Below are 14,726 nucleotides of genomic sequence, written 5' to 3' on the forward strand. Positions count from 1 at the left end.
TTGGAGTTTGCGGTCTAAAGTTGTGTAGTCAGAACCTCAATAATGTTAAATTTCTGGTAATTCTCGTCATACTTCCAGGACAGACCTTCAATGTGCAGTTTTACTGTTCATTTCTGGAAAATAACCTGCGATCTGCATTGCAAAAGAAGAAGGGACAGGACACTTTCTGCTGAATCCTCCCATTATTTTGCAGGACAATGCTTGGGTGCATGTAGCACAACCTGTGGTTGATTTGTCAGATGCTCTACCAGCCCATGTGACTTTCATTTGATTCCCACGATGTAGCTTCTGAATTGTTCCAGAGATTCTTCAGGTAATAGACCGCTCCATTCAAAACATCAAAAGAACAGGCACTGCCACAGGTATACTATGACTTCCACATCGATGGCAATGGTTATACACAATGATGGTGACTACATCGAAGGGCTGTGAAAGTTTCACAGAGGTATCTCCTTTGTATCATTTGAGAATAAATAGTTGCCACTATTAAATTTTCTACTCACATATTATCATTATCTCTATTATTATTTGCGTACATTAATTTTCCTAGAAAACTGTCAATGTAAAAATGATTAACAATACTAAAGTTGATTACACCATGGAACCGTCTATAATGGACACAAATTTGGAACTTAAAAATGTCCACTTTTCAGGAAAAAGAAGCTTGATTCGTGCAATGAAATGTTTCTGTACTTAAATAAATTATTAATGAATTCTATACATAATACCTGAAATGGCTACACACCTTAATCTTGTGAACATAAAAGTCCTGGTATCATTTCAAGTTTAATGAAGAAGATTTATCATATTTATTTATAATTGACACACAATTTTACAAAATGTTCTCTTAGTTCATTATTTTTGGATAGATCCAGATGGTTAATAAAAAATCTGAGATTATTTACAAGTATGACAAACATGTTCAGATTAAAGTGTCAACATTCATGTTAGGTGTGTTGGAAAAAGAGCAGTCCAGTTTTCAATTTTCAGTCTGCAATTTAAGGAAAACATTTCTGTTTTTAAGCTGTCCTCATCATAGCCGGCCCCTGTGGTGGAGTGGTTAGCACATTGCACTACAATGCCAGGTGTTCCAGATTCGAATTCCGGCCTGGGCGTGGATATTTGTGAGTGTCCATTCATCAATTTCATCATGTCATCACTCATCCCCATCTTCGCAAATTAGCCAAAAGTGGCACAAAAAGCGAAAATAAAGAAAATCAATCAAAACTGTTACTGATCTTTGCTTTTTCGACAGTCATCATATGATTGATCATTCATCAATTCCATCATACATCATTCATCCTCTTCATCGAAAGTTAGCAAAAAGTGGCACAAAAAGCAAAGTAGAATAAAGCAAATCAATCAATCGTAGGCAGCGATGATTATTTTTTTATTTGAAGTTTATCCTTTGCGTTTCTGTGGTATTATGTCCCACATGTACTCTTAAAAGACAATCAATACAAATGAAATCGTAGCAAATACTGCACAAACATTTTACCAATTATTGCAACACTGTTACCTCCACATTCATAAAGTTGCTCCCCTCCTTTTTCTTTAACATTCAGAAGTTTCAAATCAGCACATGAGTATAATTTTCAGTGTCTATGTCCATTATTGAGAACTGTCCATTAGAATAGTACATAGTTTAGTAAATATAAGATTATCACATTACATTTCCTGAAAAGATCCCAGGAAACTAAACAACTTTTTTTTTCAAAATAACACTAACCAGTCACCATTACGGGACGAATTTGAGCCATGTGCAACTTCTGAATTACTGGCGTTGTTTCAGGCTTTAAGGTGTTTTGCATTACCAGCATGCCCAGAAGAGAAAGATCCTTTTCAATCTAAAAGGAAATATTTTCAATTAAAGAACTCGCTATCATTTTTTAAAAGTAATACAACAAAACCATCTGTACCAATCACATGGAATTTTAGAAAACAAAATATGGATGTTTAAGCCACATTACATCATAAATCATTACTTACCTGATATGGGGTTGTATATGCAAAATTTGAAAAAAAAATTCACACTGCTTTTGCATCTGACAAATTGGTGTAAGAACCATGTAAGAGCAAGGCTGGATTTTGCGTCGTTTCTAGCTTTCGTTAAGCGGGAAACAATTCCTTTTCAGGTTTTATCAATACTCTCAAGTTGCGTATCCAATAACAAATAAAAAAAATATATATTTTCCTACATTTATTAAAAATAACCTTTAGTAAACAATTATAAAGGCTGCCGAGTTCCCGCTTGTCCTCAGTTTATAAAAGTCAACTTAATGCGAGGATTCAAGCGGCACTTTGGATTGTATTGAAAAAAAATTCTGTAGCTACACACACTTATAATAATTGAGTTCAAAATAATTACTGAATATTACTACATTTACTTACATGACCAAAGGCTAGCCTGTTTTGAGATCTCTACCTTTGTTCTGAATAGCACTTTTCCTTCACCCTTTTGTGACAACCACTTTAATCACTGAATACGAGAGTATGACCAATCAGCATTGGGCATACATGCCCACACACAAATAACCACAGGCCAACCTAAGTACAAGGGCCATTAGGTTGGCATCAGGGAAAGCTTGTGAGAGCTATTTTCCCAGAAACTTATACCCCCCACCCCCAATTAGAATCATGGGTCATGTTTACCAACCAGTTGTCACTCATGGGAGGGGTAGAAATGCTTTATTTATAAAGAACCAACCATTGTTAGGCTAACAGTAGCCATTTTGGAGAACAAAAACCATGTGCTCCAAACCACATGTTTACTAAATCTTTTATTCTTTACTGAAAATCAGAGATAACACTCACCCATAGGTAAAATCATGCCTAATTTATTAAAAGTAAACTCATTTGCAATTATCTGGCATAACTAAGCCAGAAAAGCTGAAAAAACACTTTTGTTTATGCTTTTTAAGCAATTGATAACTCTGCCATCTGGTGGGAGAAAGTGGCAATTCTCCCAAAGACAAGGAAAGATCTCAAAGGACTCCAGCTGGCCAATGAGAAGCCGTCAAGGCTGTGACGTCACAGAGGAGACTTTCAGATGGCCTATTGTGTTCTGAGCTTGCTAGTCAAGCTCACTTGTATTACAGACCCACCTGAGAGCAGGTCAGCTTGGAAGTTGCTGGTAAAATCCAGTGTGAGAATGGCCACCTGTGCCAGCAACAAAGGATACATAAAGGGAAAAGGGATCTAAGGTCCTGTTACAGTAAACACAGGCCTAAGTGTGTGTGACCAAGTGGGATATTGTGTCCACAAGTGCATTTAAGGATCCCAGTGAAAATTCAGCAAAATAGCGAGTTTTGTGTCCCTCATCCCATGTGGAAATCCAGACCACATGGTCGGCATAACTGACGCCATAGAAGCACCCATAGGATATCAAAGAATATCCAAGTTGTTCTTAGCCATCCATCCAAGAAAAGCCAGGAAAACTCATTTATCACCCCCCAAAGCCTTTGTTACACCAAGGAAGCACATAATATTAATTTTTTAGTGTGGTATACCACAAAGTTGTCCATGTGTCGGGATGTGGCGATAAAGAGTGAAATAGCGTGTGTAAGGCCCCAGGTATGAGTGATATAGTGTGAAAACGGCTGATATGTAAGTACAAAATCTTTTGTATATCTTTTTTGTGTCTTGTACAGTGAAGTGCTCATGTTTGGTGGCAGCTATGCCACAAGCGATGTTCTTTTCAATGAATAAATATGTCGTTTAAAGGTGTCTGACCTTCTATCATTTTAGTGAATCATAAGCCTATTAAGCCCTCCTCTAGTTACCGATTATTAAAGTTAGGCTAAAGTTCGTCTGTTGCTTAACAGATATCTCAGGGGATATCTGTTACTATACGGAACACCACACGTGGAATAGGGTCTGCGTGTGGCCGCGTAAAGCGTGGTTCTCTTTTGTTTTTGTTGTTTTTGATATATTATATATTTAAAGTTAACCTTTTGTAAAACCAACTTTAAAGCAACGTAATATAAACAAAGCAATAACCCACAATAATAAAAAACAATTCCCCCTTATAAGAGAGTAATCACGTTTCACTTTAGCACTAAGTTTTTTCACTTCACTTTCCTTTCTGCAAACTCGGATCCAATTTGAAGAAAACTCTCTCGAGCAGTTGACAAAATCTTTTCGAAATGATCACTTTATCAGATCAGACCCATGCTTCTGGGCACATGTTTCCATCGTCCTCACTGCAGCTTCCAGACCGACCAACTTGGAACCAACTATTTTCGTGGATTCCGAAAACTAAAAACGAACTAAAAGGATTCAAAGTTTCTTTTGTCGATGCGAGCGCGAACTGTCATTCAGTAGACAAGATGCATTTGCCGACTTCACACAAAGAAAACTGCGGGGCCTTCCAAAGACTTCCCACGCTCACTCACTACTGTTCTTAGTGCCAAAAAGTAACTCTCATTGCTGTTTCCCACGAGACCTAGTCAACTTTCAGCAGGGGTGTTTATAGTTCTTTACTTTAGTCTTTTCGGACAACTTAACAATCGGTCACAACCACAAGTGAGAAAAATGCTGATTTTTTTACCTGTGGATTTTAGAAATTTTCAGGTAAGATGTGACAAAGCTTTTTGGATCTATCTACAACAGGGGTTTCCAACTGGCAGCCCACGATGCCTTTTTTTGCAACCTGCGAAGCCAGTTTGCAAAATACATTGATTTTATGTATTTTTATTAAAATACGTTTTATTTTTACTGAAGGAACGGAAGCTCTGTGAAGAAAGACAATATCACGGGTAGAATTGATTTTGCAGTCAATAATGATCATCAGAAGAATCTAAAGTGAATTTGAATCAGTGTGACTCTCTAACCAGACTGTACAAAGACGGATTATGGATATGGGAGAACAAGTAACAGAAAAAATGTATAACATGGTTAAAAGTAGTTCCTATTTTTCGTTGTGTCTGGATGAAAGTACAGATCAAACAGATGCAAGTCAGCTCTTGATATTTATACGTATAACGCAGGACGATTTTTCAACAAACAAAGAATTATTTGACCTCTGCTCTCTTCACGGAACCACTAAAGGGAAGGACATATATGATGCGGAAAAAAAAATCTGTAGATAAGATCGGAGGTTTTGATAAGTGTTCATGCATTGTAACAGCAAAATCAATGACAGAAGAAAAATCTGGATTTGTAGGATTGCTTAAGGTAAGTGGAGTAAATTGTCCAGTGTTGCATTGCATTCTTCACCAAATGGTTTTGTGTGGGAAATCAGTGAAACTAAATGAAGTATTTAAAACAGTTATACAAATAATAAACACGATTCGAGGGGGAAACAAGAACCCTAATACATAGAAACGTACGATAGTTTTTGGAGGATAAGGAGGCAGAATATGACGACTTACTTCTTTTTAACCATGTGAGGTGGTTGAGTGCAGGAAAATGCCTTCAGAGATTTTAAAAGCAGCATCCAGCTATTTAGCAATCCTCTTGGCGTTAACATCGAAGAAGCTTCTCTCCAACTTGAATTGTGTGATTTGCAAGGCGATGTGTTCCTTCAAACTAGGCAAGAAAAGGGGCCAGAATTTTTCAAATACCTTTCAAACGAACGCTTTCCAAAGCTTCGTAGTTTTGGGCAAAGTTTGACATCGATGTTCGGCAGCACATACACATGTGAAAGTGTTTTTTCTTTAATGAAGTTCATCAAGAACCGCTACAGAAGCCGACTGGCAGATTCTTCACTGCTTCACCTTCCAAGACTTTCAAATACAGATATTGAAATAGACATTCCAACTTTAATAAAAGAAGCAGATCGGCCTCAATTTTCACATTGAACACTTACTATGAAGGATTCTTATTTGTATGGTGTGTTTTTCATTTCTTTAAATTCATCCATAAGCATTTGGTTTTTGTGAAATAAATTGTAATTATACATTTTTGATTTGTGATTCCATTGTTTTTATTGCCTCATTTTAGAAATTTAGGTTATGCGAAAGTACTACATTTTCAGTTCAGTACTTACAATTTTTGTAATTTTTACACTCCCCCCCCCCCAAAAAAAAAAAGAATGCGGACAGCCAATCAACTGCTGGATATAATTTTGGCCCTCGGACCTTTTGAAGTTGGAAACCACTGATCTACAATGCTTAATGCATGATTTAGGTTAAAAGAAAGCACAAAAAAATAGATTCATGTTTATGTCTCTATGGCTTATAAGCGATGAAATCAGTGCATACATTATTCTTTCATATGAATTCATAATACAAATGAAAGTTTAAAAAAAACAACAGGAAATTGTCTTACTTGGTCTCTTTTAACTCGTTGTACTTGATGCCAGGACACTCTATGATCCAAACGTTTGTGCGCCAGCGCAATTACTCGGAAACCACTTGATGCATATTCAGTCAGAAAATCACTAAAATTCTTTGGAACTGGAAAGAAATAAACAACTACATTTTCTCAAACATTACATATAGTTGCCATTTGTACATATTACATATAAATTTGCTTTCATGTTTTGGGGGAAAGAAAAGTGTGTTAGCAAATAATTATATTGAAATGAAGTACTCATTTATCCATGAAACTGGTCTATAAGAAGTTATACATATTAATTTTGCTAGCTTCTGCCACCATCCATGAGCTGCTGTTGTTTTTAGTTTGGCAGCATGCTGCTAGGTGTGCTGTTGTTGCTTGTTTTCCTGTGGCATTGTTTGCTGTTCCTTAGTATCAATTGCTACAGTAAGGGGATCCAGGTGTGTATCCACTGTCGATGTTTTATTCATGTGGAAAGTGCATAGTGGGATATATATGTATGCCAGTTGTGAGAACACATACAGTGCATTAACCTACCTAATTAACATATGAAACTGCAATGAGTTTTGCTTTGAAAGAGAAAAATGGCATTTTTCTTAACAAAAGATGTTTAATACTTGCCACATGCAATGGTTGATGGCTATGCACAGAGTGAGAAACACTGCAGGACACAGTTCGCTAGGTGGAGCTTGAATACAAGGGATGTGATTTGACTGTGCGAGTCATATGACAGATTCTCTAAGGTGTACACTACATACGAGCTCATTGGCCATTGTATCTGGCAAATTCTACAGTAAACATTCAAATATAAAAAAATATTATGCTGGAATACATGCTAGAAAATGTTGATATTTCCATGCAGAATATAAACATTTCAGTATTACGGCGAGAGGGCAGAAGATATCAATCCAATTCATGATGGATGCGGTAAAAGAGGTTTAAGTATTACCTACGTGAAGTTTCGTGTTTCTGCGTTGCACAATTGGATAGTTTTTTCAATTAATTTCGAAGGCTCACTGCCTTCATTCACTAAGGGTACAACATCTGGAGCAGAGATGTTAGCACACCACTGCTTTGTTAGTTCCCAGGTGGCGGTAATGGAATTTTCTCCGGTTTGGCAGCGCTGGTGTGCGTTTCCTGGCTTGTGTTGTCTGCTGTGAATTCAGTCGTCAGGTGACGTTGCTTGGTGATGGTTGGTGGGTTGGGCTGTCTGCTGCATTGTGTTGGTGAGTGTGGTGTAGTTCCTGTTCTTTGCGTAGGTGGAGGGAGTTCGTGTGGGGGGACTGCATCTTTAATCGGGAAAAACTATCCAATTGTGCAACGCAGAAACACAAAACTTCACGTAGGTAATATCAAACAAAATTACATTGCTTTCAATTTGTATTTTGAGCCTGACACTATTGAGGCACTATGTACTATCATTATTCTCAATGTTACTTTATCTACATTACCTGTATCAGATTTACAAAGCGACTGAATTTTTTCTGGAGCCCCTTTGCAATAAACATCCATGTGTCTCTTCCCTAATATTCTCGTTATTACAGACATGCACTGCATACTGGAGCTGAATGGGAACTGTCTCATTATGCCGATCTCGTATGGAACCTATGGAAGATGCATTAGATTAGTACAATATTAACTGCATTACCAAAAATAAAAATAAATCATTCTCATATGAAGTTAACGTTGAATATGTAATTATAACATACTCCATGGTTACTAATCAGTGCAAAGAGATATATTAATTAATGCTCTGAATTCACAATAGGGTCATTCGATGCCATTTCAACGAGATCATGTCACTCACCATCTGAGATTTCGAAGAAATTTGGTGTACATCCTTCCCCTATGGTTCAAATAAACCCTCCACAATGTTATCGCTCTATCTCAAATGGTTTTCATTTTACAAAAATTCGAAATGTATTAAATCTGTGTCATCTGCCACTCTTGAGACCTTTGACACAAGATACCACTGCTTACATTTTTTTTTCTCCTTAACCACTGATCAGATCTCTTTGAAATTTTACACAAAGCTCAATGAAATAATGAAGATTTCAGAAAAAAATACATCAGCACTCAAAAAAAATTTATAAAAGCCTAAAAAAAGACTAATAATGGACTTGTAGCCTAATTTTTGTGGTGGAAAAGTAGGTTACGAAAACCTGAATTTTCAGCATGTGGGCATGATGGAACCTAAAGTGTTTGATGTTGAAAATCATTGCAAAGACATGCTCTTTCTCTAAAAAGAATAAAATTTATGGTTTTTTCACTTCTTGTACTGAAAAGTTTACATTTTTTTGGACATTCTGGAAAATTTCAGGGTCAATTCATACCAAATGGTCCAGCACTGGTAGCATGACCATTTTTTAAAATTTTCATTTCTTGTTGCTGTTGTAACCCCTATCCAAGGGTAGTTCAAAACAGTAATTATTTTTCTAAAACTTGACCGTTTCAAAATGGCGGTAATTTTTGTTTCATGACTTGCAGCATTTTTTGCCTTTACAGAGAGTTGTGATGATTATGATAACTCAGCTACGAAAAAGGATAGAAAGCGGGTAAAATACACTGTTTTCAGTACATTTCAAGCTAAATTTTATGTTCTTTACCTTATTCACCATCTCTAATGCAAATGGCTCAAATTTAGGGCCAAAACTGAAATCAATGTTCTTTTTTTTATCTGTGGTGGGAAACCAAATATTTACAGCATAGTGAGAGGTGATTATAAAAAAATTCAAGATTAATATTTCATAGAAGAAAAACTTGCAACAAGGGGAAGTTGGGCAAAAACAGGCAAATTTACTTTGTTAGTTACAAATAAATATTTACGTTAATTTGGAAATTCACTGCTTTTAGAACAATTCAGATTGATCAAAAGGCTACTTGATTAGTTGCAGCTTTCCCCTATGGTACTCCACTTTCATGTCTTAACCTGTTCAGACAAACATCTGCCTTACATACTCTTCATTCATAATAGCAACTAACAGGCTCATTATGCCATTCAATTGATGTAATTAACAAATACAATAATTTCAATTGCATGATAGTTCATTAACCTTTTGCTGCCCAAGGCCTTTTTCACATGTAAGCCTCTATTGCCAGAGCAGATTTTGAGCAAAATGCAGAGTTTCAATTAAATGAATGTAGATCGGAGGCTAATTGCCCTAGAGAGATGAGTGATATACCGTTGTATGCGGAATGAACAAGAGATTAAGACTATATGAATTTTTTGCAAATTCGGTGTATATGTGGCGGGGGGAGGGGGCTAACTCTCAAAATTCCAAAATTTCGGGAAAAAAAAATTGGTTCCCCCATCCTTACCCCAAGAAAAAAGTACATGACAGTGTCGACATGCACATGGAAATGATCGCTGACAAAAATATTTGCATTATTATCATATGACCAATGTAACTTGAGTTGTACCCCCAAAAGGAAAGGTCGGCACGCCACTGATTCAAGCTTCAAAATGCAGTGGTACCTTGAAATGACTATAGCTCAGAAACTAAATGCCCTAGAGATATAAAAGATATACCGTTGTACGCAGAATGAATCACAGATTCAGACGATATATAATTTATGCACATTCGGCGTACATATGGAGGGGGAAAGGGGGGAAATCCCCTGAAAATACTTTTTTTTTAAATGGGGTTTCTCCCCCCCCCTGCCCCCCCGAAAAAAGGATATGAAAAGTTCAAAATACACATAGAAATTATCGCTGGCATGTAAGAAACAGAAAAATATTTGCATAATTGTCGTATGACCAATGTAACTTGAGTTGTACCCCCAAAAGGAATGGCCACTGATTCAAGCTTCAAAATGCAGCGGTACCTTGAAATGACTATAGCTCAGAAACTAAATGCCCTAGAGATATGAAAGATATACTGTTGTACGCAGAATGAATCACAGATTCAGACGATATATAATTTATGCACATTCGGCGTACAAATGGAGGGGGAAAGGGGGGGAAATCCCCTCAAAAATACTTTTCTTAAAAAAAATGGTTTCCCCCTGCCCCCCCCCCCTGCCCCCGAAAAAAAATGTCAAAATGCACAAAATGCAAAATTTATGCAAATTTGGCGTATATATGGAGAGGGAAGGGAGAAAACCCCCAAAAATTATTTTAAAAAATTCTCACTTCACCCAAAAAATGTCCTTGCACTTGGGCACAAAACGACACCTACACACAACATTCACGGACGAAAAGCTAGAACGTAGTAAAAAATGAGCGCCAATTCTTGCAGCTGCTTCAAATTCTATTTTTAGACAATGCTGGGTAACCCCTGTTGCCACTTGTGGACACTTGTGCTAAAAAAAACAAAGGTTTCCTTCAGCACGCTTCGAAATTCCACTCTCACAACGCAGATTCAACAACCAGTCTTCCCCATCCCCCTCCCCCCACCCCATGCTTGCACCCTCACGGAAAACTTTCATTTTGACATCGGATACTGATAAACAAGCTTCCTTCGAATTCAGTTAAGAGGAGGGAGTGAAAAAGCATTGCTTTAGAACAACAAAGCAGGTCTTCCTTTGTGGGCAAAAATTTGACCTTGAAAAGAGATGCAAAAGAGAAGTCCCTTTTCCCGCCTTTCCCCCTCCATTTTCATGAAGACAAAAAAAAAATATGCAAAAAACCATTTCTGTTAAATACATGTGTTAGGAACAATATAAAAAAATAACATCGAAATTCTAACCAAAAATAGAAAAGTTATAACGTAAAAACTACGACCTTGACACAGCATCTCGATCGGGTAACCGGGAGGGTTACTTTTGGGTATCTCGTTCGAGACGTTTGGGCGGCAAAAGGTTAAACGTAAATATTTATTTGTAACAACGTAAATCTTCCAATTTGCCTCTTTTTGCCAAATTTTCCCATGTTGTAACTTTGTTGTCTATGGAATACCAATCTCGATTATTTTTACAGGCACTGAGTACACTTTATGTTGTAAATAGAGATATTGGGGGCAAAATTTTGAAAGAAATGAAAAATAATAATTTTCAAAGAGCTATAACTCAAAGTGGAAACAGTAAAAACAGCTCAAATATTTTCTGCTAAAACATTGGATGTATATATTTCCTCTACAAAAAATATAGCTCTGAAATTACAGTACTTCCCTACTTAAAAAAAACAACTAAAACTGATTCTTCTTCAATATTGAATATATGAGCTTTGACCCTAAATTTCAGTCATATGCATTAGAGATGGTGAAAGAAGGTAAAGATAAAAAAATTTAGCTCGAAATGTACTGAAAAAAAAATGTATTTTACCCCAGCTTTCTATCATTTCTCGTAGCTGAGTTATCATAATCATCATAATTGTCTGAAAAGGCCAAAAATGGCACAAGTCATGAAACAAAAATGACTGCCACTTTAAACGAAATTAAGTTTTAGAAAAATAATGCCTGTTTTGAACTATCCTTGGATAGGGGTTACAACAATAAAAAAAAAAATGAAAATTTTGAAACATGGTCATGCAACCAGTGCTGGACCATTTGGTATGACTTGACCATGAAATTTTCCACAGTGTCCGAAAAATGTAAAATCTTCAGTACAAGGACTGAAAAAAACATAAATTTTATTCTTTGTAGAGAAAGAGCATGTCTTTATGATTTTCAACATCAAATAATTTTGGTTCCATCATGACCACATGCTGAAAATTCAGGTTTTCATACCCTACTTTTTCCAGCAAAAAAATTAGGCTACAAGTCCATTATTATTCTTTTTTGAGGCTTCTATAAAAAAATTGAGGCTTTTATACAATTTTTCGAGAGCTGGTGTATTATTTCATTGAGCTTTGTGTAGAATTTCAAATAGATCTGATCATTGGAAAGAGCAAAAATCAAATGTAAGCAAGGGTATCTTGTGTCGAGGGTCTCAAGAGTGACAGACGACACAGATTTAATGACATTTTGAATTTCTGTAAAATGAAAACCGTTTGAGATAGAGTGAAAAAAAATTATCGGGTTTCTTTCAACCATAAGATAAGGGTATACATCAAATTTCATCGAAATCTGAGATGGTGTGTGACAATATCTTCGTTTTTTTGCATTGATTTAATGTGGAATGACCCCATAAGAAAACACAACTGTATTACAGAATTTGAATTTCTTCAAAAAGATGCAGTAGTTTAGAAGATAAAGCCATTTCTATAAATCTATCCCATAATAATGCAAAGGTAATGATGGGGGGAAGGGAATAAGGACTTTTTCACACTTCGCTTCTTAATATTAGTAACAATGGATATATTGTTTTGTACTTCCGAGTATGTCATACTACCATAAGCACTAACCCTCAAAATAGACATTAGGCACTTTAAAAATGCATTTTTGGACTAGAAACACCCTGAAACGAACTTAAAACATTAAAGCCTGTGTTTTACTAAAAAGGAATAAAAAAGGCAATAGGCAAAAATCTGCACCCTAGTCATGGACAACATTTGAATGTATTATTCCTTGGCTAAAATGTAAAGATTTAAACAAGTTCAATTTACGTATTTATTTATTTTCTTCTTAATCTTACCTGTTCCATTTCAAATTCAGAATGAGTTTCTCCAAATGTTTTGTTACTTGCTGAATCCCCGGCTGCATGAGAATCTTCTCTCCTCTCTTGCAGTTCAAGTTCCTAAGGGTACAAGTTACATTTAATAGATTATTTAATTAGGTTTCAATGTATTTACTATAACAGATTTTGTAGACACAAGCAAATTCAATGAGTGAAAAGCAGACTAGGGTTTTTCCATGTAACATTACCAGATATCTACGAAGTGAGAATTGTTAAGAAAGCAGTGGTTTATGTTGATAAACAAAGAAAAACGTATTCCTAAACTTTTTTATTAGGGCTGGTAGACTATGCAATAGTGGAAAAGAAAAATACAACGAAATTCGGTGGATAAGAAAAACAGGATTAAAAAACGGATATACAAATAGAGAAATGGATAAGATTGCGGGAAGAGCACAGAAAATTAATTTGAAAGAAACCAAAAAAGAGGAAGGAGATCAAAAAGAGAATGAAAAAATCGAAAATGCGAAGGTAAAGTACGTTGGCATCCCTTACCATCAAATTGTATCCGAAAAAATCGGAAAAATAACGAGATATTTCGGGATCGTTTGTAGGACGAAAGCCCCAAACAATGTGGAAAAATACTTTACCGATTATAAGAAAGGAAAGATGACTAGGGAAATACCGGAAAAACAGAAGGGAGTTTATCGAATAGAATGTCAATGTAGGAAGGAGTACATAGGGCAGACAGGTTGAAATATGGGTAAAAGATGGAGCGAACATGAAACAGATATAAGAGAAAAAGTTCCCAAAACAGGTCTCTCAGAACACATTTTGGAAAGCGGACATAGAATCGCAAAAAAGGAGATAATTAGAAAAGAGAAGAGGAAGTTAGGAAGAAATGTGTATGAAACAGCGAATATTTGTAGAGGGGGGAAGAATAATCTTAATAGGGATGAAGGAAATTTAGAAGAAGGGTGGATCAATTTCCTCAAACAATGGGACAAAGCCTGGAAGATTGAACCCAATATCGGTTTCCACGTCACTCCGGAAGTTATCCAAGCTGTCCGGGAAGAACGTGAATTTACGTTGGATTTGTGACATGATAAGGGGAAATGAGAAAATAAAGGGGGGGGAGGAAAACATTCATGGAGAACTGACCTTCATGTAGATTAGGAAGCACAGTTGGGCAGGAATGGCCGAACCTGCAAGTTGTATAGTGATACATGCAGGTTTTCTTAGTTTTTTAACATTTTTAACATGAGAATAGGTTTATTGTGCAAGTTTTTTTTTAGTGAACGACAAGCTTTTTATATACCTCTAGGGCGTGGATATAATATTTTAAATGTATCCACACCAACCCTTGTCCACAATCCTTATATTACATTTCGACGTGGTACTATGCTAAGTACCTAGTTTTTTCATACGAACCTGAAGAAGGGGATAGTTAATCTCCGAAACGTCGTTCTACACAAAGAAAAATAGGAACAACATACTCGCATACATAAGTACAGTTTTTAACGTCTTTTTTATATATTTGGTCTAGGAATTAATTCGTGCGCCTGGACAAGAGATGGCATAACGAGCGTATCGTCCCACAGTTCCGTGTAGCCACACATGCGTTGAAAACTTCTGTCAGCGTGCATCGTTCGTAGTATAGGGCAGTTGATTGACATGTCAACAACAGCATTTTGTAGTCAACTGAACATGGTGCAGTTCGTGCCAGATAAAGTGTTTTTGCGAGGTGTTCTGCTTCATTACTTTAACATGCGGAAAAGTGCTACCGAAAGTCATCGTATTTTGGTGGAAGTGTATGGTGACCATGCTCTAGCTGAGCGAATGTGTCAGAAGTGGTTTGCACGGTTTAGAAGTGGTGATTTCGGCCTGGAAGACCAAGAGCGACCTGGACAGCCAAAAAAAATTTGAAGACGAAGAATTGAGAGCATTGCTAGATC

The 14,726-nt window shown here is 36.4% G+C and overlaps 1 protein-coding gene across 2 annotated transcripts in view; it reads right to left on the reverse strand.

The window, feature by feature from the left end:
* Positions 1-14,726, reverse strand: part of LOC145998750 (polyamine-transporting ATPase 13A3-like) — a 72,004-nt gene that overhangs the window by 14,465 nt on the left and 42,813 nt on the right. For both annotated transcript variants that reach the window (XM_083135300.1, XM_083135301.1), the window contains exons 13-16: positions 12,793-12,894; positions 7,731-7,884; positions 6,271-6,398; positions 1,730-1,847 (exon numbers count right to left, since the gene is read on the reverse strand). In XM_083135300.1, coding sequence (XP_082991426.1) covers positions 1,730-1,847; positions 6,271-6,398; positions 7,731-7,884; positions 12,793-12,894 — 502 coding nt within the window. The remainder of the gene's footprint in view (positions 1-1,729; positions 1,848-6,270; positions 6,399-7,730; positions 7,885-12,792; positions 12,895-14,726) is intronic.

Source organism: Lepisma saccharinum, chromosome 14 (assembly GCF_977018435.1).
Source record: "Lepisma saccharinum chromosome 14, izLepSacc3.1, whole genome shotgun sequence".
NCBI lineage: Eukaryota > Metazoa > Arthropoda > Insecta > Zygentoma > Lepismatidae > Lepisma > Lepisma saccharinum.